At 52.4% G+C, this 22,957-nt stretch overlaps 5 protein-coding genes across 5 annotated transcripts; 1 reads left to right on the top strand and 4 right to left on the bottom strand.

Moving 5' to 3' along the window:
* Positions 1-8,249: 8,249 nt before the first annotated feature.
* On the bottom strand, positions 8,250-12,119 carry SMAC4_02567 (uncharacterized protein). The gene has a single exon (XM_003352084.2). The coding sequence runs from the start codon at positions 11,334-11,336 to the stop codon at positions 8,493-8,495; it is 2,844 nt and encodes a 947-aa protein (XP_003352132.1). The 5' UTR covers positions 11,337-12,119; the 3' UTR covers positions 8,250-8,492.
* A 279-nt stretch (positions 12,120-12,398) lies between these two features.
* SMAC4_02568 (uncharacterized protein) lies at positions 12,399-15,603 on the bottom strand. Its single transcript, XM_024655477.2, has 6 exons — positions 15,085-15,603; positions 14,922-14,968; positions 14,240-14,818; positions 13,382-14,146; positions 13,245-13,286; positions 12,399-13,177 (listed from the first exon to the last, which is right to left on the bottom strand). Exons 3-6 carry the CDS (start codon positions 14,576-14,578, stop codon positions 12,848-12,850), a joined length of 1,476 nt encoding a protein of 491 aa, XP_024511360.2. The 5' UTR covers positions 14,579-14,818; positions 14,922-14,968; positions 15,085-15,603; the 3' UTR covers positions 12,399-12,847.
* A 134-nt stretch (positions 15,604-15,737) lies between these two features.
* Positions 15,738-17,463, bottom strand: SMAC4_02569 (uncharacterized protein). Its single transcript, XM_003352086.2, has 5 exons — positions 17,006-17,463; positions 16,887-16,940; positions 16,703-16,798; positions 16,407-16,631; positions 15,738-16,343 (listed from the first exon to the last, which is right to left on the bottom strand). The coding sequence occupies exons 1-5, from the start codon at positions 17,033-17,035 to the stop codon at positions 16,131-16,133; spliced, it is 618 nt and encodes a 205-aa protein (XP_003352134.1). The 5' UTR covers positions 17,036-17,463; the 3' UTR covers positions 15,738-16,130.
* A 352-nt stretch (positions 17,464-17,815) lies between these two features.
* Positions 17,816-19,505, top strand: SMAC4_02570 (uncharacterized protein; the record flags this gene model as incomplete). The annotated part of the gene is made up of 1 exon (XM_003352087.2): positions 17,816-19,505. Exon 1 carries the CDS (start codon positions 18,009-18,011, stop codon positions 19,503-19,505), a length of 1,497 nt encoding a protein of 498 aa, XP_003352135.1. The 5' UTR covers positions 17,816-18,008.
* A 33-nt stretch (positions 19,506-19,538) lies between these two features.
* On the bottom strand, positions 19,539-22,330 carry SMAC4_02571 (uncharacterized protein). The gene is made up of 3 exons (XM_003352088.2): positions 21,690-22,330; positions 20,257-21,622; positions 19,539-20,189 (listed from the first exon to the last, which is right to left on the bottom strand). Exons 1-3 carry the CDS (start codon positions 21,928-21,930, stop codon positions 20,132-20,134), a joined length of 1,665 nt encoding a protein of 554 aa, XP_003352136.1. The 5' UTR covers positions 21,931-22,330; the 3' UTR covers positions 19,539-20,131.
* Between the last annotated feature and the right edge of the window lie 627 nt (positions 22,331-22,957).

Below are 22,957 nucleotides of genomic sequence, written 5' to 3'. Positions count from 1 at the left end.
GTGCGGGTGTGAGGTTTATACGTGCGAAGGTCGGTTCAAGGAATTTGTATCTCGATCGAGTTGGAGCGAAAAAAACAAGTGGGTATTCCTTCCGGTCAGAGACGAATGGGCTAGACCAAGACTTTGTATGTAAATGGTATTGACCCACGTCCACCAACGAAATGCCAAGTCTGCCTGCTGCCCAGGGGGTAGGGGTACCAAATCCGAGGCTGTCAGGGGGGTGGGGCTAGAAAAATCATATTCGCGGCCCAGCCAGGTGTGCGCAAAACAGGCAGGGCAGAGCAAGCAGAGTGGAGGAAGGCAGGTACCTGGGCCAAAGTACCCGACCATACCGAGCAGACAGAGCCTGAAACCGTACTCAACATGCAACTAACGAGGTGAAGAACGATAGTCGCAAGACTATGAGCACCCTCATGGGGTAGTCAGGTCATCATGCCGTAATGTGCTGCTGCTGCGACGTCCTACTACGTACTGCTTGCTACGTACCCTACTGCTTTTTGGAATCAGGTCTTGCAACCAGTTCTCGACTCCGGGCGGTCACCGGTATCTCTCGCCCACGCTCGCCGTTTCGGAATGTGACGATGCCCTCCAGCCAGTTTTGGAAGCTGGAAGAGAAAAGGAAAGGGAGGAATCATGATGCTCACCCCGCTACGTACAGCCGTCGCAAACCCCTCTACGTACAGCCGTCGCAAACCCTCAGCAACCATCTTCCACCATTTCGTTCGCCGGAGTGTCATCCGCCAACCCACACAACAAAGCAGCACCAATGTTGAAGCCATCCCTCGGAGGTACCGCGCACCAACACAGCATGAGAAACAAACACACTAATTGCACTCTCGTTGGGCTGCAGTTGCACAAGCGCGAAAAGGTCTAGAACCTGAATCTGTTTCTGGGATGGGCACACGACGTGGTACGTCTCCTGTGCTCCTTAATCTCTGACCTACATACATGACACAGGTGAAGCAGATTCATGTTGAAGAGGATGTCCACAGTTTAGGAATTGCGTCAACGCTGTTGCTGGGGATACCCCGTACAGTCACAGCACTCTCAGGGTGTTGTACTTCCAATAATGCGGAAGGGCCGGTCCTATGTTAGGTACCTACACTATAACAATCCACTACGTAGGGCTTCGAGTGGACAGCGCAACAAACCATCAATCTGGAAGAGCGAAAAAAGGCGAGCGAGATTGGGGATCTCGCGAGAAATTCTGCTCAAAACGGGAAAAACAGGACACGCCGATCCTAGCAGTACCCAATGGAGCGCTATTAGGTTGACATTTACCTACTCAGGTTCGTCATCACAGCTGGGCAAGGGACTCAATCACCGTCACAACATACATAAAAAGGCTCGGTAACCACCAACCAAGTAACTTGGCTCTCGCCCGTCGGTGCCGTCGCCGTCTTTGAAGCTTCTGATACCTATCCTAGCTGATGGTGTCGTATAGCTCGGCGATGTCAAATGCGATGCAACTTTTTAGCGAGCACAGCACGCCCGGACCTTGCCGTCCATCGTTCATCCCGCCCCCGCCGGGTTCATCGACGAAACGGAATGTCGAGCAGCGGGAACAGTGATGAAAGAAAGGGTTTCAAAAGATGCGGAAGTGGCCCCGGTCGAGCGCTGAATGGCTGTCGGTGGATCCTCGGCCTGGACTCTGCCCTCTGCACCAGCACATTCTAGGCCACACGACAAAGTCCACACCAAGACAGTCCAGAACGCTGACCGATCCCACGCACAAATTTCGATCTGGATGGCCCGCCCGCCCACGGCTCACACGCTCGCCCAATTGCTGCACCCATTCATTTCCAGACCACCTTGCATCAAATGGTCCACCGTGTCTGGCCAGTTCCAGCCTGTATTCCAGACTCAATAGCCTGGCCCCTTTCTCCCTAGGGACCTTGTGGTAGAGTATCATGGCTTGTCTATAGCGTACGACAACTGTGAGGTCAGCGAGATTGCTCCCCTAGACTTCGCAGACGAGGCTTGAGTCTGGCCCTTCACCATCACCGCCAAATCCATCACGACGGAACGAATGGAACAAGTCCAGAAATGCCCAACGTCTACCACTCAACCGCGAGACCGGCGAGGGCCCTAGGGACGGGAAGGTCCAGACCGATGACTGACACGCCCGTGACACACCGGCCTAGCATTCCGGGCCGTGATCGGCGGTCCGTCCGGGTACCGGTTTCTGATGTGGAGATTTCCAGACTCCTGCCGTGTGTCGCCACCTGACTGTAATTAACCGTTGTCCAGAGCCTGAGGCTTCAACAAGGAGGACTGGTGAGACTCACAACGAAGGGTCAAGCAGGGCGTATCATCGAGACGTTAGGTTATCAAAGACTCGTCTCGAGATTCGACAGTGTAGCGAGAGTCTGAGAGATGAGCACAGCCAGCCAATACTCCGTACTCCGCAAGGGCACATGCGTCTTTTGGGTAGCTTCCGGTTCGTGCTTGCTACTATCCTAGAGCCCACGTTGTTGGTTGCTTACTTCTAGGGAAAGGAGACACGTCTCCTTGCGGGGATGGGTGGATGAATGAATGACCGGTTGTCCGGCTTCGCAAAGGTATGCCATGCGGGTGCTTCTTGATTGTACAAACGGCGTGGGGAAGCATAGCCCCGTTTTGAGGATGTTGCGCGGGTTGAGTGAGGCTTTGGATGATATTCGCCGAGTGTTTGAACAATCAAGAGCGAGCCACGTCTTCACTGCTCAACAACACCTACCAACTGCTTCAATACACCCCCAGAGTCATGCTCACGTGAATACAACAGGACTGGCAAGTGCCTCTACCCCCTAGACTTCCGTGGAAGCCTGGAGCACGGCAGGACGGGAAGGCGACGATCTTTGCGTAAGTTCATCGATCTGAGGCTAGGGTTTAACTCACCGCGTGCAGTCCATGTCATGTCATTGTCCAGCCCTGCTCGGCGATTTGGACCCAAGACGACCCAAAGTGCACCGCCTGCCATTTGCTTGCCTTGTTGAGCGAAGTCATCACGGAGAAGGGAGCCAGGACCCCACTACAGACACAGTCACAGATGGGGTCTATGGGGATGACATTTGCAATTGTTCCCTTACCCCCTTCTTGGGACCTCTTGGCTGAAGCTATACCCATTGCGCAAAAGTCTTGGTCCTCCTTGGATAACTTGGTAGCTGCGTAATAATTACATAAAACATGACCAAAAGCAGTGGTTAAAGTGATTCACTGGGGTCCCGTGACTTCTTGTCATGTAGGCCAGTCCTTCAATTTCCTTCGAGATTTGGGTCTTTGCGACCATCCAAACATCTCTGGGCAGCAGGTGCACGGCAACCACTCCAAACGGGGCTTTACCTTTCTAACCAGGACAACTTCAGAAGTCACGGCCGGGCATGAAACCCACCTGGGCCATTTCATGCGCTCCACTGGCTGGTCCTTGACTAAACATTTTTGTCTCTTGTTTCATATTCCTGATAAATCGATATTAACAATCTCCTTTGAGAAAAGCCTTGGCGGCTCCTACCTATTGTGACAAATTACGTGACAACTTTTTCCGTACTTGCACCTGACCAGTGAACCGAAACGCACCTTGTGTAGTCGACACCTTTTGCAACATGGGATTCATTTCGAATCCATCGATTACCAGCCCTTTCCAACCCGTCGGTCCTGGTCACAGACTCAACAGCTATCACAGCTGCAACGGGACAGATGGGTGGGGAGGGGGGTTGTTGCCCCGCCGTTGGTCTGGACCGACAACATTTCAGCCCGGCAACTAGAGCAGTTCGTCAGATCCCCCGCCAGGTGTGCGATCGTGCGCCCCCAAATAGTGTATGCTAAGAGTGATATGCGGTGCGGTGCCCTGGTGGGATGCCATTGCTTGGTGCGAGCTGCTTTTTTCGGTTCTTGGGGGGATGGCAATTCCACGATTCTCGATACTTCTCGATCCATCAGTTTTTCTTGTCATTGGATGGCTGGACCTTGTGCTTGCCCAGAAGGAAACACCGTGGATATGGCGTACAGCATCCAAGACACGTTGACACGGATGATTCTGTGTTTTGTCTTCCATGCTAGCTAGGACCTTTGTGCTGGGCAATCATTACGGTGTCAGCAAGAATGAATCCATTGACTGCAGTGGACTCTCCTGCTGAATTACACTACAGACATGGAGCACAACTGAGTTTCAACACAAAGCGATTACATACATACACTACGGTAGACAGCCAAGCAGGCCATGTCGGAGCTCGGAGAGAGACTTTTTGATTCTTCACGTCAAATCAGCGGCTTACAAACCTCGATTGTGTCTGTTCCAAGGCTTAGTGTAGATTCGCAGATTCGTCGGTGTTGAGAAAATTAAGAGTGCCAACGGTGGAACGTTAGCACATGGTTCTTCCCCGACGGTTTTCGGGGCGTTGATGCGAACGAACAGTCCATCCGTCCGTTTGGTTTTTGTTTCCGACCGAGATCGATCGATGAGTACCACTGAGTGATGGCTTGACGCACTCCCATAGTGTGTACCTTCAAGAATCTTTTCTGCTGAGCAATCGCAGGCTACCGGTAAATGGCAATAACAGACATTGTGTTTCGCGTTTCTACTTATATCCGCTTGGCGATAGGCATTGGGTATTGAGGAAAAGGGGGATTGAAATCTCAAGGTGCAACCGTGCAAAATGGGTGTTCATCGCTTCTGTGTGTAGGAGCAGCCAGCAATTCACACGAACCAATCGCAATGGCTGGAAGACTTCCCGATCTATGGTACTCGGTGGTTTTCGCCCCGTGAAAGTGCATTGGCCAGCCGGTCGCGGCGACATCTTCTGTCCCTTGCAGCCAGCTGCCAACAAGCTTTGGTTTAGCGCTGCCGTACCTGACTTGTTGCGGTACTTCCACTTCATCTTGTTGCAACCCCACCATTGCCCAGCAGTTTTGATGGAGCTTTCATCAACATCACGTCTTCAACCTCATCTCCCGCGCGGAAGGACAGCGATCCGGCGAAAGGCCAAGAAGCGAGAACCGTCCGAGAAAAGTACGTGTACAGACAAGCCGTCTCCACGACGCTCTGTATGGGCCAACAACAAAGTCTCCGGAGTGCAGCCCTGAATCCACAAGAGATCACGTACATTACCCAGATACCCCGCGATTTTTGGAGCGTTGTGGGAAGGGACGGGAATTGTGAGCCCAACTAAAACCGGAAACCCATCCACGCCATCATGTCAATTGTGACTTGCATCGAGATTCACCCGCCTAGTCCCCGAGAAGCTTAGCAGCAACGCGCGTACCGGTACAGAAGGACCGGAGCTGTCTCCTGGCGTCCATCCGCCATCCATCTTTCGAACCGTTCTCTTGGTACTATCCACTCTTTCAACCGTTTCACAGTGAATGTCTCCGAAAGCATCTGTTTCTGTTTCGCGGATGACTTGCTCCTACAGTTATCCCGTGTGGGATCTTACTATGCGGCGGCCACGAGTGACATTGACGACATATCTCATGTTCTCATCGAGATCACAATCGTCCTACCAAGCCTTTATGCTGTCTATCGTCGCCACTTAAATGCATACCATTCAGTGTGGGAGTATAAAGGACGGCAAGAGTGCAGATCATACCATATCAGACCAAAAGTTTTCCTATCGAACCACAAAAATCACACCTCAACAGACTTTTCCTCCTTTCTCATCTCAAAAACATCCTGCCATCGATCTTTTCCAAGTACTCGGCTCACTCATCCTTGAAAGTTTCCAAACTTGCCTATTCTTGTGTCCTCTTCCAGGTACTGCCAGACGCCCACGCTACAAACACGACTTGGGCTAGGGCTCTTCTTTCCCCCACGGTACCACAGCAGCGGATGGGGTGATTTCGACAAGACCGCCGATCACTTCATCAGCACACCAAAAACCCATCTTAATCACCAAGACCTCTCACTCATATACGCGACCATCGCTTTTCGCTTAATGAGGCTCTCTCTCGGACCTCATCTGTCCAGTCACAACCCCGTCCAACTCGTCCAGGTCGACTCTACTGAAGTCGATGTGCCCGATTCACATCCACAATCGATCGGATTTCAAGGTTGTCATCGACGATTTTTGTTGTGCTTTGGGCTCTACACTACACTATTTCCCCCTATCCCCCCGGTTCGTCACTCTCCTCGCGTCCCGGTTGGTCGGTCTAGTTGATTTCCAGCAAGGGGAGGAGGATTACCATCATACTCACATCATATGCTACCTACTTTTGGGTTCCGGAGAAGGGACAAGCCGAACATTCCCATAATTTTCCCACCCCCTTGGGTTCCGACCTCAACCCTTAGGTGGAGCCCAAGTGAGTATATGCAACTTCTGAGGTGCCCCGTGAATTCCCCTATGAGGTCCTCGTGGGGACGATCAAAAGATCTAATTGAGGACCAGACTAATTACTAGGTGGGTGGTTTGCTGCTCGGGACTAAACTGATCAGAGAGCACATCATAGGAGGTACATCGATCCAAAGGCCTATTCGTAGCTGACCAGGAACTGTCTTTTTTCTTCCTACCTCTCTCTCGCTACATACCTATTTCCATTAAATTGGGCCTAGGACACACACGATCTCTGTCCGGGTGTGCCGGGATATTGTATGGGGAAGTCTACCTCTGCACTTCCTAGCTGCTGCTGTCTGTACTGTCTCTTTATCTATCCCTCCCCCCTCGTTATATGCATGATATGATGTAGACAACATACCTGATTGACCGGAAGTTCATCTGAAAACTCAAAGCTTGTTTCAGACTACACCCAAATTCTCTCATATCGGTCACGAATTTGACTGAAATATCAGTTTCAACTTGCCTGGCTGACCTGGTTACCAGCTGCCGGGCTTGGCCACACCACTACCACATTACCTCATCTCCCGACATGAGCAGGTGCTGAGGAGGAGGAGATCTGGACATATTATGCGGATCGGACTTTTCGCAGTGTAAAGTTTCAGAGGTGAAGCAACTTCCATGCCGACTTTCTCTACCTAGGTAGGCCGCTCTTCTTGTCTTGGTTCGCATGTTAAGTAGGCTAGGCGCAGCGTCATACTTACCAAGTTGGCAAGATTTTGTAAGTTGCAGTAGACTCTCACTCAGTATGGCGACATGGTGTGAATAGGCAGCCCTTACGCCATCCTCAAGAGTCAGAAGTCCGAATACCTAGGCGACATCTTGGAAATGACAACATGGTGTTCCTGGTCCTTGGACGTCAAGAGATGGATATGATAGTCGCGATTAACGGCTATGGGATGATGAATATGTCCAGAAATTTCAGAAACTGCCCGGGCGGTTGGCCATCGAATGGGTCAACATCGGGAACTAAAAATTATCACAAGTCACGATGGCCACTCGCCAACAACTCGTCCGAATATGCATGAATGCTGTCAATAAGTGATAACAATGCACATTGGATGATGACAATTCACCATCTTTATTGCTCTTTTTCAACATATATAAAGGGAAACCGGTACTTCCACTGACTCACCTGTTAGAAAAGAATAGGATATCCTGTTGAAGAAGGAAGAACCGAGATAGTTGAGCAGATAAATCCAATCAGGGAAGTGATAACCAACTTGAAACTTGCCCATCCATCATCCAAACGATAATTCCTAAAGTCTTGAACCCATCGGTATCGACGATATTTTTAAAATGTCAACCATGTTCTCCAGTATTCGGATACAAACCAACCTGTGTTAAGTTATCTTTGCAACTGGACGGACGTTTTATGTTCCTAGTAACTACTGGTAAACGTCTGGCAACCTAATAGTCACAAGTAAAGAAGAGAAGTTGAAGTTGAACTCCAACCATTCATAAGACACAGAGGCAACGAGGGAACTGAACCAGAGGCATTTTTGGAACAGAATGCAGGTTCTTAGTAGATACCCCTCACATGCCCGTCTTCATGATCCATTGTCAGTCAACCTAACCCAATCGATGGAGACCATTGCAGTTTAGCAGTGGCAGGCAGGCACGTCCTGCGTCGTGGCATGAATCGTCACCTGTGTCTTCCGTGGATATTTTTTTCTGGGAATCCTCAGCATAAGGTAAAATGAGAAGGTGCGAATGGCTAGCTTACGAAAGGGGAAGGGGGGAGTGAAAGTCAACATGACCAAAAGGTGCCGACATGAGAAGAAGAAAGAACGAGTCGCAAGGCCGGCAGTGGAAAATTGTAGTCTTTGCAACGGGGGTTTTCACTCCATCGTGTGTCGCTGGCTGAAGGATCTGCTACCGGTCGAGAATAGAGTTCACGTTGTGGTGACAAAGCAAGACCGCACACAAGATATTCATTCACGAGAACCGAAAAAGGGGGAAAAAAAGAAGTAAGAGTAAACTCGAGACTCTATTTAACTAGGAAACTTGGTAAGAGTAAGACAAAACTAGAGCATTCATAACGTCATTAATCCAACAAAAGCAACAAACTAGACCACAGCAACCCCAGGTAAACCAAGCACCCTCTTAAACTTTTCTTTAACTTTTGGAAGAACCTCCAATCAGTCCCCTACACATACGACGACCTCGCAAACCCAGGATCATTCAAACATTCCCACCACCCGCACCCGCACCAGCACCAGCACCTAAACCAGCACCCTGGAAGCCAGCACCAGCAAAAGCACCACGAAACCCACCCAAAACCCACCCAGCAGCCCTCGCCGCCATCGTCACCGGCAATAACGTCCACCCAAGCATCCCTCTTAAGCTCACCACGCCCCAGACCGCACCAAGGACGCCCAGCACGAAGACAAACTTCCACATGAACCTCACCGGCCCGATAGCCAACAGCGACAACTCTTTGCTCTTCACCTTGATTTTTTCTGTGCCACGCTTCAGCTTCTCCTCAGCGTGGTCCATCTTGACTTTCAGCTTGTCTTGGCCATGTGCGAGCTTGTTCTTCATTTTGGATTTGAGGCTGAGGGCTGATGATGGGCCGGCTGAAGTGGAGGCAGAGGCGGCTTCGGTGATAGTTTCGGTCACTCTCACTTCGCTGGCTCCATGATGACCGATATCTTCGACTTCGGTTTTCTTCTCTACCTTGGTGACATGGAGGTGAGAAGAGAACAAGGACTTGTCGTTGCTGGAATCATGACCAGCAGCAGCAGTGTCTTTGATCTCTACCTCCTTTTCTACCTTGGTGATGTGAGAAGAGAACAAGGACTTGTCGCTGTTGGTATTATGATCAGTGTCTTCGATTTTCTTCTCCCCTTTGGAGATGTGGGAAGAGAACCAGGACTTGTCGCTGTTGTCACTATGAGTAGTGTCTTCGACTTCGGTCTTCTTTTCTACCTTCTCCACCTTGGTGAAATGAGAAGAGAACCAGGATTTGATCTTGTGTCGCGAGGATGAGGATGAAGGAGATCTTTTCAAGACCGGCCTGTCACCATCGCCGTCATTGTGCTCCGTCGTCAACAGTCCGCCGGTTCCGGACCTTGATGTGGACTCTTCATCACTCAGAGGTCGACCATCACTGTTGCTTTCCACCCGCTCCATCATCGCAGTGTCCGTGATTATGACAGATATAATTCCATGTTCCCCAGGTGCCTCCGTCCTTGGCTGCTGCTGCTGCTGCTGCTGCTCTTGCAATTGCTTCATCTGCTTGTCAGAACCAGAAGAATCATCAGCATCAGATTCCTCGACGTCAACGATGTGGATGGCTACCGCACCGGCTGGGTTATGGTCTGACGTTGGAGACACCTTTTCAGCAGAAGACATTCGTCGACGTTCGGCCTCCTCCTTGTTCGGGTCCTGACTCTCAGAGTCTTTTGACTCGGCAACTTTCTTGCTGCTGCGGCCACCCGTGGTAGGCTTTTTGAACCTGACGCTCTTGTTTCGGGTGACGAGGGAAGATATTTCCGACGACGACGATGGCTGGGAACCGGCTGGTGTTCCTTGTTCATTCATGCTGCTAGTGAACGGGTCGAGCATGCTTCTGGGACCCGGCATGGAGGGGGACGACGGGTCCGATGCGGGATGGGTGGTGGTCAGCTTCAAGCTCTCGGGTTTCTCTGGCGAGATAGGGCTCTCTGGATTCTCATCGATGGAGGTCGATTCAGAATGGCTGTGGGAACCGTAGTGAGCAGTCCGTAGACCGCGTTCCCTCGAGACGGCAATGCTGTCGCGCAGTCGACCGCCTTGCTCCATGGGCCTGAGTAGAGAAGCTACCAGATATGGAGAAGGCACGTCTGAAGATCTGTCGCCACGTTCGTCGAGTGGCTCATCGATCGAGACAGACTGAGAACGACGATGGTGTCTCATGCCGGGGGCTGTTCGGACACCCCGCTCCTTTGAGAGAACAATACTGTCGCGTATCTTACCACCCTGTTCCAGTGGTTTGAAGGACAAAGGTCCCGGTGAGGGTGAAGGTGTCTCCATCTCACGATCAGGTCTCGTCACATTGATGTCCAAAACGCTGTCATCTCTGGTGCCCTCCAAGAAGACATGATCTAGCTGCGAGACAAGCGCAAGCATGTTTTCGAAAACATGAATAGCCTCGTGCACAATCCTCGCCTTCTCAGAAGTCGTGAGCAGATCCTCCGCCTCCACCAGGCGTCTCTTAAACTCACGCTTCAGATCCTCTCCGTCTTGGTTGGTGTTGAAGTGGAAGAACCGGAGACGCTCGCTCATCGGTGCCGCTGCGTGGGATTTGTCTGGAAATGCGCATGCTTTGTTGAGGGGTATGATGGGATCACACTTGGTCTTCCAGAACTCCGGGCCTGCCTTTTCCAACGAGTTTCGGATAATTCGGCCCCCGGAGAAGAGCGCCATGTAAAGGACCCATGCATAAGCGAGCAATACATGCGGACTCTCGCCCACAGATTGCTTGATATGGGTGACGAACTTCTTGAGGTTTCCGTTCTGAGCCGCAACCTCAATCTGCTCGTCCACCACCTCTTTGGACCAGCCTGTCAGACAACGGATGTCCGCCCGTAGGCAGTCGGCTCGCATGAGACCTGGAAGACGAAGGCTTTCCAGGATGGAGAATATGCGCTCAGAGGTACCAGGGCGTTGAGAGAGGCCCGCATCGTCGCCATCGTGGAAAGGGACACGATGTGAGGTCTTCGGATCAAGGAGAAATCGGTCCTGTTCCTGCAGTGGCTGAGGAGAGGACGATCTGCCTTGGTATGGTGACGGCTTTCTGAAGTCCTTCGTCTGCTCCTTGTGGGAAAGAAGGATCATGTACCATAGCGTTTCGAAGGTGATGTATACCGGGGCTACGTGGAGCAGACCGGATATGTAGGTTGAGGGAGTATTCGCAGCCGGAGGTAGAGCCAGAGGTAGACGGCGGATGATCTGACTGTTAAGCTGGGTATGCACCGATCTCGTGGCCGCGTTGATCTGGTCTCCAAGATGGGAATACTGGGGAGCGGGACTTGAGCGTGCCATTTTGGTCGTATCTGTAGCCGGACACTCGTGGTTTTTGATATCTCGGGTCACAGTCTGATAACAACTTTTGGTTCAGTTGTTGATGCTGAAAAGCGCGCAAATTTGACGTAGCGGCCTTGAGGGTATTACTGAGGGGGTGCAGGCATGCTTCTGGGAGGAACAAGAGACACGATACACAGCAGACTGAGACCGCCGACTGGGAAGTAGGACAGGAAGGCCCTCCGATCGGATGAGTAAGAATACTATGAGGACGAATAGATGTTGCAGTTCCGTGAGTCAAATAGGTACCAAGAGAAATGGGGAATAATCCTAGGTGCTACTGTTCATGTCGTAGAGTTTAGAGTTTCTCTTTGGATGGGTCATAACTTATGACACTGCGGAAAACCGCACCTCATTCGTGCCGAGGGAAGGGGTCAAGTTGTAGGTAGGAAAGAGCAATGGCGGCCACATCTCGACCCGATCCACTCCTGACTGTGACTTGAGGCAATGACTCCGATGAATTGTTGGGCTTGACAGTATGAAAGTGTCAAGAGCTCTCGGACCATGATGGCGAATGAGAATGGGAAGGAAGGGTGAGAGATCCATGCGAGTAGCCATGAACTACGCCTCAACAACAGAAAAATCCCGGAAACGCAACCGACAAAAGTTGAAATACGATCGCATAGGGCGGTTGAGTGTAGAAGCAGAAATATAATCAGAAGTCGTTGAATTATAGTGTTTTCCGGGGTTTCTCTTGAACCTATGCTGCTGTCCCGTCGTCAGTACCGCATCTACTCACTCGATTGGAATACCCCTTGGCAAGCACCTAAATATCTTAGGATACATGGAAGTGAGCCGCCATACCTAAGATGGGCATTGAAGCGAGGCGGCCACCCGTTGCCAGTGTACGCTAGGCTCCCAGAACGTTACAGCGGGCCTGCGGGAGTCTTGCAGATGGGGGCCAGTCTAAACTGAGAGGAGTTTAAAGGGTATTCCAATCGAGTGAGAAGATGCGGTAGCAAGGTCAACGGCTGGTGGCGAAGGAACGGTGCGCAATGTACGTCACCTCAACATCCACAGCCCCAATGGCTCGCGATCATCAACATTCGCGTAGTCCCGTCAGATTTCTCCAAAGGAGGTTTGTATTGAACCTGATGAATCTGCGCGGTTTTTTTTGTTTTTTTTTCTGGCTTGACCGATGAGCGGTCATGTTTACCCAGCAATGAACGGTCAAGTTACACCGTGTCCTCCCTTCCTGAGTGACCACCCAGCACACTACGCCTCGTTGATGGAACAAGAAGCAGACATGTACCATATCTATCATTGTATCGACACTCCTGAATATAGACAGTTGAATATGTATATGACACTGTCGGGAAGTGTCTAGCTCTACCAAGAGCTTGTATATAAGTAGATTGAAAAAGAAATAGCCAGAATGGCATGCCGGAAAGTAAAAGGCTCCCATCTCTATATGCAATATCCAAAAGATGCCACGCTCTGCAGCAGAAGCCACTCAAAATATCTTCGACCTATTAGACAGCGATAGCTGCGTCGGAAGTACTCGATCCTCCCACAATGCTCCTCAGCTCAGCCGTTGTATGTTGCTCCTTACCGTCCGCTTTGCCCTCTCCATTACCACCGCCTTCCTCCTGGCTCTCGTTGTTCACAAACACGAACGAGAAGACCACAATACCAGCTCCAACCCAGTAAATCCAGCTGGAATATTGGTGGTATTGGATCATCTCGCCGATAAGCGACAGCGGGATCGTAAGGGACAGGCCGACGGTAACGACTAGCGGCGTGGTGAGGAGCATGGCGTATGCCCAGATGATATCGCTGAAGAAGGAAGAGATAGTGTTGATCTGTTTTTGTGTATCGTTAGTTTTGGCCCTGCATAAGACTCATAGGACGGACGGTACTCTAGCTTACCCAGATGATGGCCCAAGTTGTGCCGTTTGGTGGTAGTTCGAACTAACAGAGGCAGATATTAGCAAAGTGTGTCCACGCCACGCACAGCTCGCCAAGTCTCGCCAAATATCCCTAACCACACGATGGGGATCACTTACAGTCTCGATCCCTGTGACATGCAGGATAATAAATAGTGGCCAAAGGAATATCAGATTAAGTACCCCCACAATCCCAAAAAACAGCGTCATGTTCATTCGATCCTCATCCACAGCCCTCTTCTTCATAACCGTCACATAAACGCCATACACAATGGCGCTGAAGAAGGCCATGGCATCGCCAATGGCAATCTCCGTCCTCGACTTCTCCGGGAAGTCTCCTCGCATCTCGTCACTCGCGCCGCTCATGTCCAGCGACGAGATGAGCACCACGCCGGCCAGCGACGCCAGCACTCCCAGAAGTTTCCGTACCGTAAACCCTTCCACACCGGCCAGCGCGCAGAAGATCAGAGTCCAGATACTGCTCGTCGATGTCAGGATGGTCACGCTGCCGACACTGGTGTACTCGAGACATGCCGACGCGAAGTAGTTGGCCGCGAACCACAGCATGCTGAACTCGAGACTGAGCCAGAAGGTCTTAGCCAGGCTGAGCGCCTCAGACTTGTTGTTGGTTTCGATGCTGCCTGTGTCGTCGACCAAAAGGCTCTCGCCCGCCATTTCGTCTTCGTCGTCGACTGTGGCCACTTTTTGGTATGACCTGCCCTGTCGTATCTCGTACCAGGCCTCCACCAGCTGTCGCTTCGATGCCGGCCACCCGCACTGCATAACGTGTCGGATTCCCATGGGTATTAGGGCGAAGGCGAACATGGAGATGTTGACGTAGAGGAGGAAGAAGGGCTTGTTGTAGGAGCCATCGGCGAACATGACCTGTGAATCATAGACCGACAATTGGCTGTCAGCGCGCGTGCTCGCACAGGAAAAAGAGGGCTAGAGGTACGGATAGGGGCTTGCGCAACTTACGCTGGCGAGGAAGTTGGATACCGTCCATAGGAATACCACAACCAGGAGCAATGTGATTCCCAGCGTCCGTCGTCCCATGTTTGTGACCCAAAGGGGCATCCTGGAGCGGAAGCTCCCCTTGCTCGCTGTTGTCGACATGGAGAGAGAGCGTGATGATCGCCCTCGCGTGACGAGTTCGACACTTACTGTGGACGGAGAGTGCGAGCTGCGGTCTACAGCATTGTATGAATCGGCATCGTCGTCGTGTTCGGGCTCGTAGCTGCGGCGTTGATGGTAGTTTCCGTTTGAGGGCGGCACTAATGCGGCAGCCGCCGGCGACACTGACCGGGCAGTTGCCATTTTCTGCTTTGGGTGGGAGTGGTCGCGAAACGGCCGAACGAAGCTTGAAACAACAGCAGGAGCTGAGTCTCCGGACAGCCCTGGGGAGGAGGATTTAAGACAGGCTCGAACCAGAAAACAAAACGCCGAGAGGTTGCAAGAGGATTGGCAGGGTCCCGAAGCAGACAGTGAGAAGAGTCGGGAGTTGCGAAGCGGACGCAGGGGACCTTATCGGTATCATTGGTTGCTGCGACCACGGGGCTAACGATGCGGCGTCAGTTGGAGAGAGCTGAGGTGAGGAAGGAACTATGTACAGCAAAGACAATGGAAATTGTTATTGGGGTATTAGGGGAAGACAACCTACCAATATTAATGAAGGAACGCTAACAAGAGAGGCTAGACCAGCTGCTTCTTCAAGAGTTTTAGAGTTCAGAGCACAGAACGACGAAACGGGACATCCCGAGATATTGGATGGAAACAGAAACAGGATGAAAAGGAGTAAAGAGGGGCAACCGATGTTTACCTACATCTCTTTGCCCTTAGTTTGGAGTCCTTCCTTCTCCCCCCCTTGTGGCCACGACGCTCCCAAAGCCGACACCGCCTATAATTATACTGATCCCGGTAGGGGGTCCAAAAGGTGGGTTTGTCGCTGCTTCTCACTCCGGGGAAGTGGAATCGCAAAATCTCAAAGTCGAGTAGAGTTGCGGAGGCGCCATGGGAGTCCCTGTGATAACAATCCAGCCCCTGAGGGGAATAGTGGAAACGGGTTGCTATTTCCAGTCAACAAAAAGTTCCGCGGGCCGTTTGAGGTGTCCGTCGCTTTCTCTTCTACCACTTGTACTCGAACACCGAAGTATCGCGCCATTGCGCTACTGTTGGTGACGGTTTTGTCATTGGCCCATTGGTGAAGATTTTCATCCTGGTGAAAAGGCGGAAGACGAGGTAGTATGAAGAAGTGAAGTTGAAGGCCCAAGTGTTGTCGTTGCTAATGTGAATAACCATCAAACATTTATGCCGAGACGCATATCGTGCATCGCTTATCGCCGATAACGGTCACAAAGAAGTTGCCTCGCATCGCTGACAGTTGGCAGCAAGCAATTGCAGAAGAGGCATTGTCATGCCATGGTACAACTCTGATTTGGAGAGTATTGACCTATGGCCACTTCTTACACAATGTTGACGACTGAAGCAAGGGAACAACACGTATAGGTACTTCAGAAAACTGCAGGTCCTAATACCAGATATGATGTTATCGTCAGCTATAGAAACTCAAAGAGCAAAGGCAGTCGAAATATTAGCCTCTGGCACCAGCCCCATAATAATGTCCATGCTCCCATCTACACCAATGCATCTCTATCATTGCTCCCCATCAGTCACAATCACTTTTAAGCAGCCCATTGACCGTCTTGTTCCAAACTCGCTGGTCATTAACATTCCGTCTCTCCAGACCAAGATCAAAACCGCATTCCTGTCATACCCAGCGTGATATCATACAAATGAAGACATGAAAAAACCAAACTCCCTCATAAACCCAAAAGGAGGACTTGAAACTGCTTGTTGGAGCTCCTTCGCCTCAGCACGCGCATCCATCCCGGTCGTTCTCGATGTGGATGTTGATGGGATCCTGGAAGTCTCCGCTGAACTCCTCCGATTCTTCCTGCATGAGCGCGTTTCTGGCGATAACCTCAAAGGCCTGCTCGACATTGATGGCCTCCTTTGCACTGGTCTCGAAATACGGAATGTTGCCTTTGGATTGACAGAAGGTCATAGCCCTCTTGGTCGAAATCTGCGACAAAATGTCAGTAAACATTGGAGCTCCAACATAAAGACCAGGGAAGCAAAGACATACCACCCTCTTGCTCTCTTCCATATCGATCTTGTTACCCAGCACGACGAACGGGAAGTTATCCGGGTCTCGCGGAGATGCTTGGATAAGGAACTCGTCTCTCCAGCTGTCGAGCGCATCGAAGCTCTTGGAGTTGTTGACATCGTATACTAGAACGCAGCAGTCGGCACCACGGTAGAAAGCGACGCCCAGCGACTGGAACCTCTCTTGTCCCGCCGTATCCCAGAGCTGTCCGTCGAGAATTGTGCGTATTAGCAGGCCGTCCAAGCTGGTCAAACCGGGGTATTTGCCGCACGCACCTGCATCGTCACTTGGCGGTCGTCCACCAGAACCTCCCGCGTCAGGAAATCGGCTCCGATGGTGGCCTTGTAGCTGGCACTGAACTTCTTGTTGACCTGTTTTGCGCCAAAGAGCGGGGTGTCAGATAACGTCTTCTTTGCAATATCACCACCTACGGCGATAGCGGGTTCGAGGATGGCGTACATATTGGTTCATCAAACTGGTCTTGCCGACACCGCTGTCGCCCAAGATAATAACCTGCCATTGGGAGCCATTGTTAGCTGTTGCTGTCCAGATGATCCGGGTTCGCGGCTGACACCAACCTTGAGAAGGACCTTCTTCCTCGAAGACATGGCGGGCGGTATGGAATTAGATAACGTCGTTCGATAAAGGCGTAGGAACCGGAACAAGATGGAGTTGCTGTTGGCTGGTGTTTCCGGGCAATCGTCGAGATCAACAGTCCACCGGGTGATTATAATCGAGAAAAGACGGGAGTCGTGAAGTGAGGAGGACGGCGGGCGCAACAAATGTTGGGTCAGTAGGTCGTGGCAGGCTGCTAGATTCGGCAGTCTAAACAAGGCCAAGAGGCTGGTTTCGATAACAAGTGAACGTGACCGACGTTGGGGCGGGAACTTGTTGAACTGGGGCTGGCCACTGAATGCTGCGCTGTTGGAGGAGCGACGCTGCACACAGAACCAGTGACGGAGGTGATCGCAGCGCTAACACTTACGCCCTCGACGCACTTTGGCGCGCCGTCGGGCAGGCACGCACTGGTCCGGTCCTGTCTCGAGCCGGGAGTGCACACTCGCACAGAGCGGCCGCTGTCCCTGGAGCCAATGAAGTCATCCGACAACGCCCAAAAGTCGGCCTGGTCCGAGCTGAAACACAGTGACAAGGAACCCACGACCCACCACGCTATCGCATGCCCAACGCCAAGGACTAGACGGGAATGCTTGGATGGAACTCCATTGATCATTCATCTCCATCATCCCGCCATCCTCCCGTTTCTCAAAGAAACAGTCCCAGGGGCAGAAGGGATCGACACATATCTTTCTTCCGTTCAGTTTTGTCAGACTCTCGATGTACTTGTACGCTTCACAGAAATAATTACAATTACACATAGATCCTTATATCCTGCCGATTGCGCGACTCTGGAACGAGCGATTACTCGATTTCTTGTCAGCCAAGAATGGCCGAGTCCCGGTGACAAGAAACAGCGCCGGCGTGAAAGATCGTAGTATCGGCACCCAATTCTTCTTTGCTCTTTTTACACTACCTTCTAGACTTACATAGTCCCGCTCATGGACATAATCCTCATGCTTCGACATGACAGCGGCCCCGGAAATGGAGGATGATAGCAACAAGGAGCGACAACAAGCCGAACTGTTGGACAAAATACACAGCCTCAGCGACCTCGAGCTCGCCGTCCTCCTCTCCCTCGTCGCACGGGAACACTGTCTGGTCAGCACCGAACCCGACTTTGTGGAGGACCTATCGAAAGAACTATGTCTTACCGCCGTCAGGACCTTTGGCATCACGCCCGTCATCGTCCCATGCCACTCGCAGATGACGCTCGATGAATTCGCAGCAGCACTCTTAGTTCCCGTCATCCCACCAAGCTCACCACTGGCCACCAACAACCAGAACAACCACAACAACTACCACACCCACCGCTCTGTACCATCGGGCTCTGGGTCATACTTCTCCTCGAAACACCATAATGTCCCAGGCTCATCTTCCTCCGCCCACCCGCCACCATCACAACACCAGCAACACCAGCAACAAGCACAAGCAACGCAAATAGCCAATGTTATCCTTGCCCAAAACCTCGACCACGCCCCGCGCGCCGTGCAGATCCAAGCCCTCGAACTCCTGCGCACGCGCCGCCTCTTCGCCCGAACGAGCGTCCACACCGCTCCAAAGCAGTTCCTCTTCGTGGCCGTAGTCGGCGCAGAAAGCGGCGGACAGGCACATGTTACCCACCACCTGAACGATTTCCTCTACCTTGCGCACTGGCACGATCCGGAAGATGGGTTCGCTTACCTTGAAGAACAAGCGGAGGAAGGATGGGCCAGCCGTATGGGGATACTGGGAGTGGGAAACAATAACGACAACAACGACGGTGATGACAGCCCTTATACGAAGGCCGACGATGACCGAGCCTCCATCGACTCCGGAAGTAGCGTCGTCAAAAGGGGCACGGGCACGGGCATGGGGAGCATGGCCAACAGTGGGTTGATTCAAGAATCCTACCACTCAGCCCTCAGCGGACCTGGTCTCGGTCTCGGTCTTGGCCTCGGCGGTCCTGGTCGTTTCGGATCTGGTTTAGGAGCGGGAGCAGCTAGGCCCTCGCTCTCCCCCCAACTCACCTTCCACAACAACGACCTCACGGCCATCGATCCAGCCTCAGGGGAACCACAACCACCCCTCCTCTCCGATTCCGAAATCGCCCACCTCGCTCACCTCGCCCAACACGATGTTAGCGTGGATATCGACGTCCGGCGCTACCAGATGAACATCGTCGCCTTCTTGCGCATGCACCGGGCTGTGAGCGGCGGCGTCACGCCGCAGGCGACCAAGCATTTCGAACTACTTATGAGGAGCCTGGCGCCGCTGCACGGGCTGGATTTCGTCACGTCGGCGCTAGTCGGGTTGGCGGCTAAGAAGGTCTACCTGCACCGCATCGAGATCGTGGCGTCCCCCGAGCGGGAGAGGAGCATGCAGTGGGGCAGCGAACTGAGCGCGGTTGAGGCCATGCTAGAAGGGGTCGGGCCGGAGGAAGTAATCGAGGATGTCTTGGGAATGGTTGCTGTTCCTCAGTAGGCCAGTAGGGCGGTGGTGTTGGTGGGAGAGTGAGTGGATGGATGAATGAAGGTGGCTTGGGCCATGAAAAGGGGTAATGTTTAATCATAATAGGATGATAAGACGTGCGGAAAAGGGGGCCCAAAACAACACATATCTTTGGATGGACGGCAGCAATAGATGGTGCAGACAAAAATTACATGTAAATTAGAACAAAGCTACAAGCTACCTTGGCCACCTTACCATTCCATTGGGTGGTGACAGATAGCTCTTATATCTATGATTTTTTTATCCCAAAGTCATCCAGTCCTCAACCTTCATTATGTTGGTTTAGTTGGTTATATCTTTCTTTCATCCGTTGATGGCGTTTCCCATTTTCTGTCATCCGATCCCTGCGTTGTCCCAACCCACTCAATCGTCGCTTCCAGATAGGTAAGAAAGGAGAACACTCCCTCCTCCCTAGTTGAGGTATATTCGTAAAACGCCGATTTGTGAAGCACGCATTACACAATGATCTGCCCGTCGACTGAGCAGTATAGCAATAGGGAGAGTCCGCCGCAGTCCGGCTTAACGTCTCTGAAGTTGTAGAAGAAAATACATGTCCATCGTCAGGTAGGTCGGTCGGAAGCTTCCAGCTAAATAGCGATTTAGTGGATCTCCTTAATCTTGCACTTCCAGCCGGAGGACTGGGAGAGCAATGGCAAGCTGTAGAGAAACGGAAGTTAGCAATCATGTAAGCAAGGCGAAGAATTGGCAACCGTATATAACTTACCTAGCACCAAGGCACCAGCCCAACTCGTTATCCTTAATCTTTTTCGCAATCCTGACCTCGCGATCAATCGGCATCTCGTAACCGGTATGCGTAAGCGCAAGCATGAAGTTGAGATCCATGCAGTGCTCGGGCCTATCGCTGATCTCCTCCAGCGCACCGGGGACGCTGGTGAAGATATCCCAGCTCTGCTCGCCGCCGCACACCTGGGCGGCCAGGTCGTGCATCTCGCGGAGGGTGAAGGACTCGGGCATGCCGAGAGGCTGGGTGCGGTCGGTGAAGTAGGACAGGAGGAAAATGTCCTCGCGGGCAAAGGTCTTGGCGATCTGCGGCTGGTGGACACCGTTGAACGAGCAGGGCGCGAGCTTGCACTCGGCGTCCTTCTCAAGGATGCGCTCGGCCAGGCTGCGGCACAAGGCGGGAGCCGGGGTCGAGGGGCCGGTCATGTTGAGCTCGACCTTGGGGCCGAGAGGGTGGTTGTCGCCGAGGGGAACCTTGACGGCCTTGGTCATGCCGGTCGAGAAGCAGGGGTTGATGACGGGCTTCTGCATCCACGACTTGTCCTGCTTGTTAAGCTCGAAGAGGTCGTTGACGAGAGTAGCGAAGATGGCGTCGCGGGCAGACATGAGGCCGTAGCCCAGATGCGAGTGCTGGTACAGGTCGAACTTGCGGCCGCCAAAGTCGAGCTCGTACTTGTGGTCGCCGTCGGCCAGCTTCTGGGGCATGCCGCCGCCGGAGAGACCCTCGAAGGTGGGCTCGAACACGATCTGGGTGGAACCGCCGCCGAGATCGAAGACGGCAGCGGTAGGGCTGTGGTCAGGGCCGCCAATCTTGCCGAGGAGGTAGTTGACAGTGATCCAGGCGTAGACACCCTCGTCGGCACCGTCCATCATGGCGACGCCGTTCTCCTCCTTGGAAACCACGGGGAATGGGTATTCGTTCTCGAGGTGCTCGCGGACCGCATCGAGGATCTTCTGGCTCTTCTCAGGACCAATCAGGCGTAAACCGGCGGTGGCCTTGACGGCGACGGGACTGCAGGCCTTGAGCTTGTCGGGAATAACCTCGAGGGCAGCCTGCATCAGGGGGTCCAGACTCGTGGCGGCGGCCAGAGGATCGTCCTTATACGCGCTCAGCCCGCTGCTCTGGCCCTCAATCTTGGCGGTCATCTTGAAGAGAACCTCTCCCTCCAGCTCGGGGGCGGGGCCGCAGTTGTTGAACTTGTAGACATGGATACGGGAACCAGTGCTGCCGGCGTCGATCATGGAAACATATTGCACGATGGGCTTCTCCTTGGAGAAGGATCTTGTGCATCGGTCGGTGCCATAGGACGAGTCGGAGGGTACTTGACCCTGGTTGTTGTTTTGAGGGGCTGGTAGAGACAGGTTGTAAGCATTCGGACTCGTGTAGACCAACTTCTAAAAGATACTTATGCTTACCTCCACCGGGGATCTCGACGCCTGATGGGGAGAAGAGGTAGAAGAGGAAGAGGACGGCAAAGACGATTGCACCCGTCTTCAGATAGCGCGCCTTCTGCGACTGCGACATCCAAGCGTTCTGCATCCTGATGAAGACGCTGGCCGGTTCCTGATTGTGCTGGTCGCGGCGGTAGCGGTCGGGCTTCTCGTGGGGATCGTGAGCTACGTGCTTAGTCGGCAAGGAGACCGACGTGCGCCTCATAGGGAAAGGGACCGAGCCACTTTATGAATGCCTGACTGGGGGTGGAGGGACAAGTATGTGGTCGATGCGTTCAACTGCTAGCGAGGAACGCGGAGATTCGAGGAGGTGAGGACCTAGCGGAATCTCCAACTGTGGGTGGACCTGGTCGAGGCACTCCGATAGTAGCGATAAACCAGGTTACCTATGCGCCGTTGCACATGCCAGACAAGAAATATAGGAGGTCAACGAGAGACTAGAATGCGCCAAAGGTGAGGCAGGGGCGAATTAAATTAGAAAGTCGTGAGGTTTATAATGTTTGGTCCGTCAACATTGAATTGAAGAGTCCAGATGGGAATTCTTGAATAGGGGTTGAGGGGCGGCAAGTGGTGGTGAGGTGGGTTTGGGTTTGAAAGATTTCAGCACTTCTTCTTGGTTGAGGCTGCAGGTGGGAGATTTGGCTTGTTGGATCTTTCCGCTTTCTGGCAATATCTTACATAAAAAAGTACAATTGCGTGGCAGGCGGCCCCTGGGACGAATCGTGAATCGTTCCTTCCTCTCCAATCCTCTTCTGCTCTCCGGTCTCACGGTATCCGTCAGCGAAACACAACGGTGACAGTCTTGACACTTCCCATGCAGTGGTGATGCTGCGGATGCCAGGTGCCCCCTGGACGGTGAGGGTCTGGATGTGGCGTCGCGCCAGCCGGTTCGGGCTGCAGTGCGGGACCTGGACGAACCCCTGCTTGGCAGCCAATAGGGTTCTCCAGAGTCCTTAAAATAGGGGCCAGCAGTGGAATTTGTTAGTGATGGAATACGTAACGAGCCCCTACGACTCTTCAACCTTGTTTTCACCTTCAACTTGGGGGATTATAATGATGAATGTGAATATTCGATGACAGCTTTTTCAACTCGGGCCCAAATGTGGTTCTTTTCAAGATATGATGCCGATAATAAAAGATACATGTCCCGAAAATGTTTACCAACTGATGTCTTTGACCTTTGACGTGGCCCAGGCAACTTCAGCAATGCGTCCTTGCCCCCATAACCTAAG

The sequence above is a fragment of the Sordaria macrospora genome, chromosome 2 (assembly GCF_033870435.1).
Source record: "Sordaria macrospora chromosome 2, complete sequence".
NCBI classification, from domain to species: domain Eukaryota; kingdom Fungi; phylum Ascomycota; class Sordariomycetes; order Sordariales; family Sordariaceae; genus Sordaria; species Sordaria macrospora.
This window is presented reverse-complemented; position numbering and strand designations above follow the sequence as displayed.

What these genes read in the sequence shown, in the direction of transcription:
- SMAC4_02567 (XM_003352084.2), bottom strand. Translation starts at nt 11,336, where the DNA reads ATGGCACGCTCAAGTCCCGCTCCCCAGTATTCCCATCTTGGAGACCAG.
- SMAC4_02569 (XM_003352086.2), bottom strand. Translation starts at nt 17,035, where the DNA reads ATGTCTTCGAGGAAGAAGGTCCTTCTCAAG. An exon ending in ACCGCCAAGTGACGATGCAG is followed by an intron (nt 16,632 to 16,702) that starts GTGCGTGCGGCA and finishes CTCGACGGACAG; the next exon opens with CTCTGGGATACGGCGGGACA. An exon ending in TGGAAGAGAGCAAGAGGGTG is followed by an intron (nt 16,344 to 16,406) that starts GTATGTCTTTGC and finishes ATTTTGTCGCAG; the next exon opens with ATTTCGACCAAGAGGGCTAT.
- SMAC4_02568 (XM_024655477.2), bottom strand. Translation starts at nt 14,578, where the DNA reads ATGGCAACTGCCCGGTCAGTGTCGCCGGCGGCTGCCGCATTAGTGCCG. An exon ending in TATCCAACTTCCTCGCCAGC is followed by an intron (nt 14,147 to 14,239) that starts GTAAGTTGCGCA and finishes TATGATTCACAG; the next exon opens with GTCATGTTCGCCGATGGCTC. An exon ending in CAACTTGGGCCATCATCTGG is followed by an intron (nt 13,178 to 13,244) that starts GTAAGCTAGAGT and finishes ACACAAAAACAG; the next exon opens with ATCAACACTATCTCTTCCTT.
- SMAC4_02571 (XM_003352088.2), bottom strand. Translation starts at nt 21,930, where the DNA reads ATGAGGCGCACGTCGGTCTCCTTGCCGACTAAGCACGTAGCTCACGAT. An exon ending in CGTCGAGATCCCCGGTGGAG is followed by an intron (nt 21,623 to 21,689) that starts GTAAGCATAAGT and finishes TGTCTCTACCAG; the next exon opens with CCCCTCAAAACAACAACCAG. An exon ending in GGCTGGTGCCTTGGTGCTAG is followed by an intron (nt 20,190 to 20,256) that starts GTAAGTTATATA and finishes GTTTCTCTACAG; the next exon opens with CTTGCCATTGCTCTCCCAGT.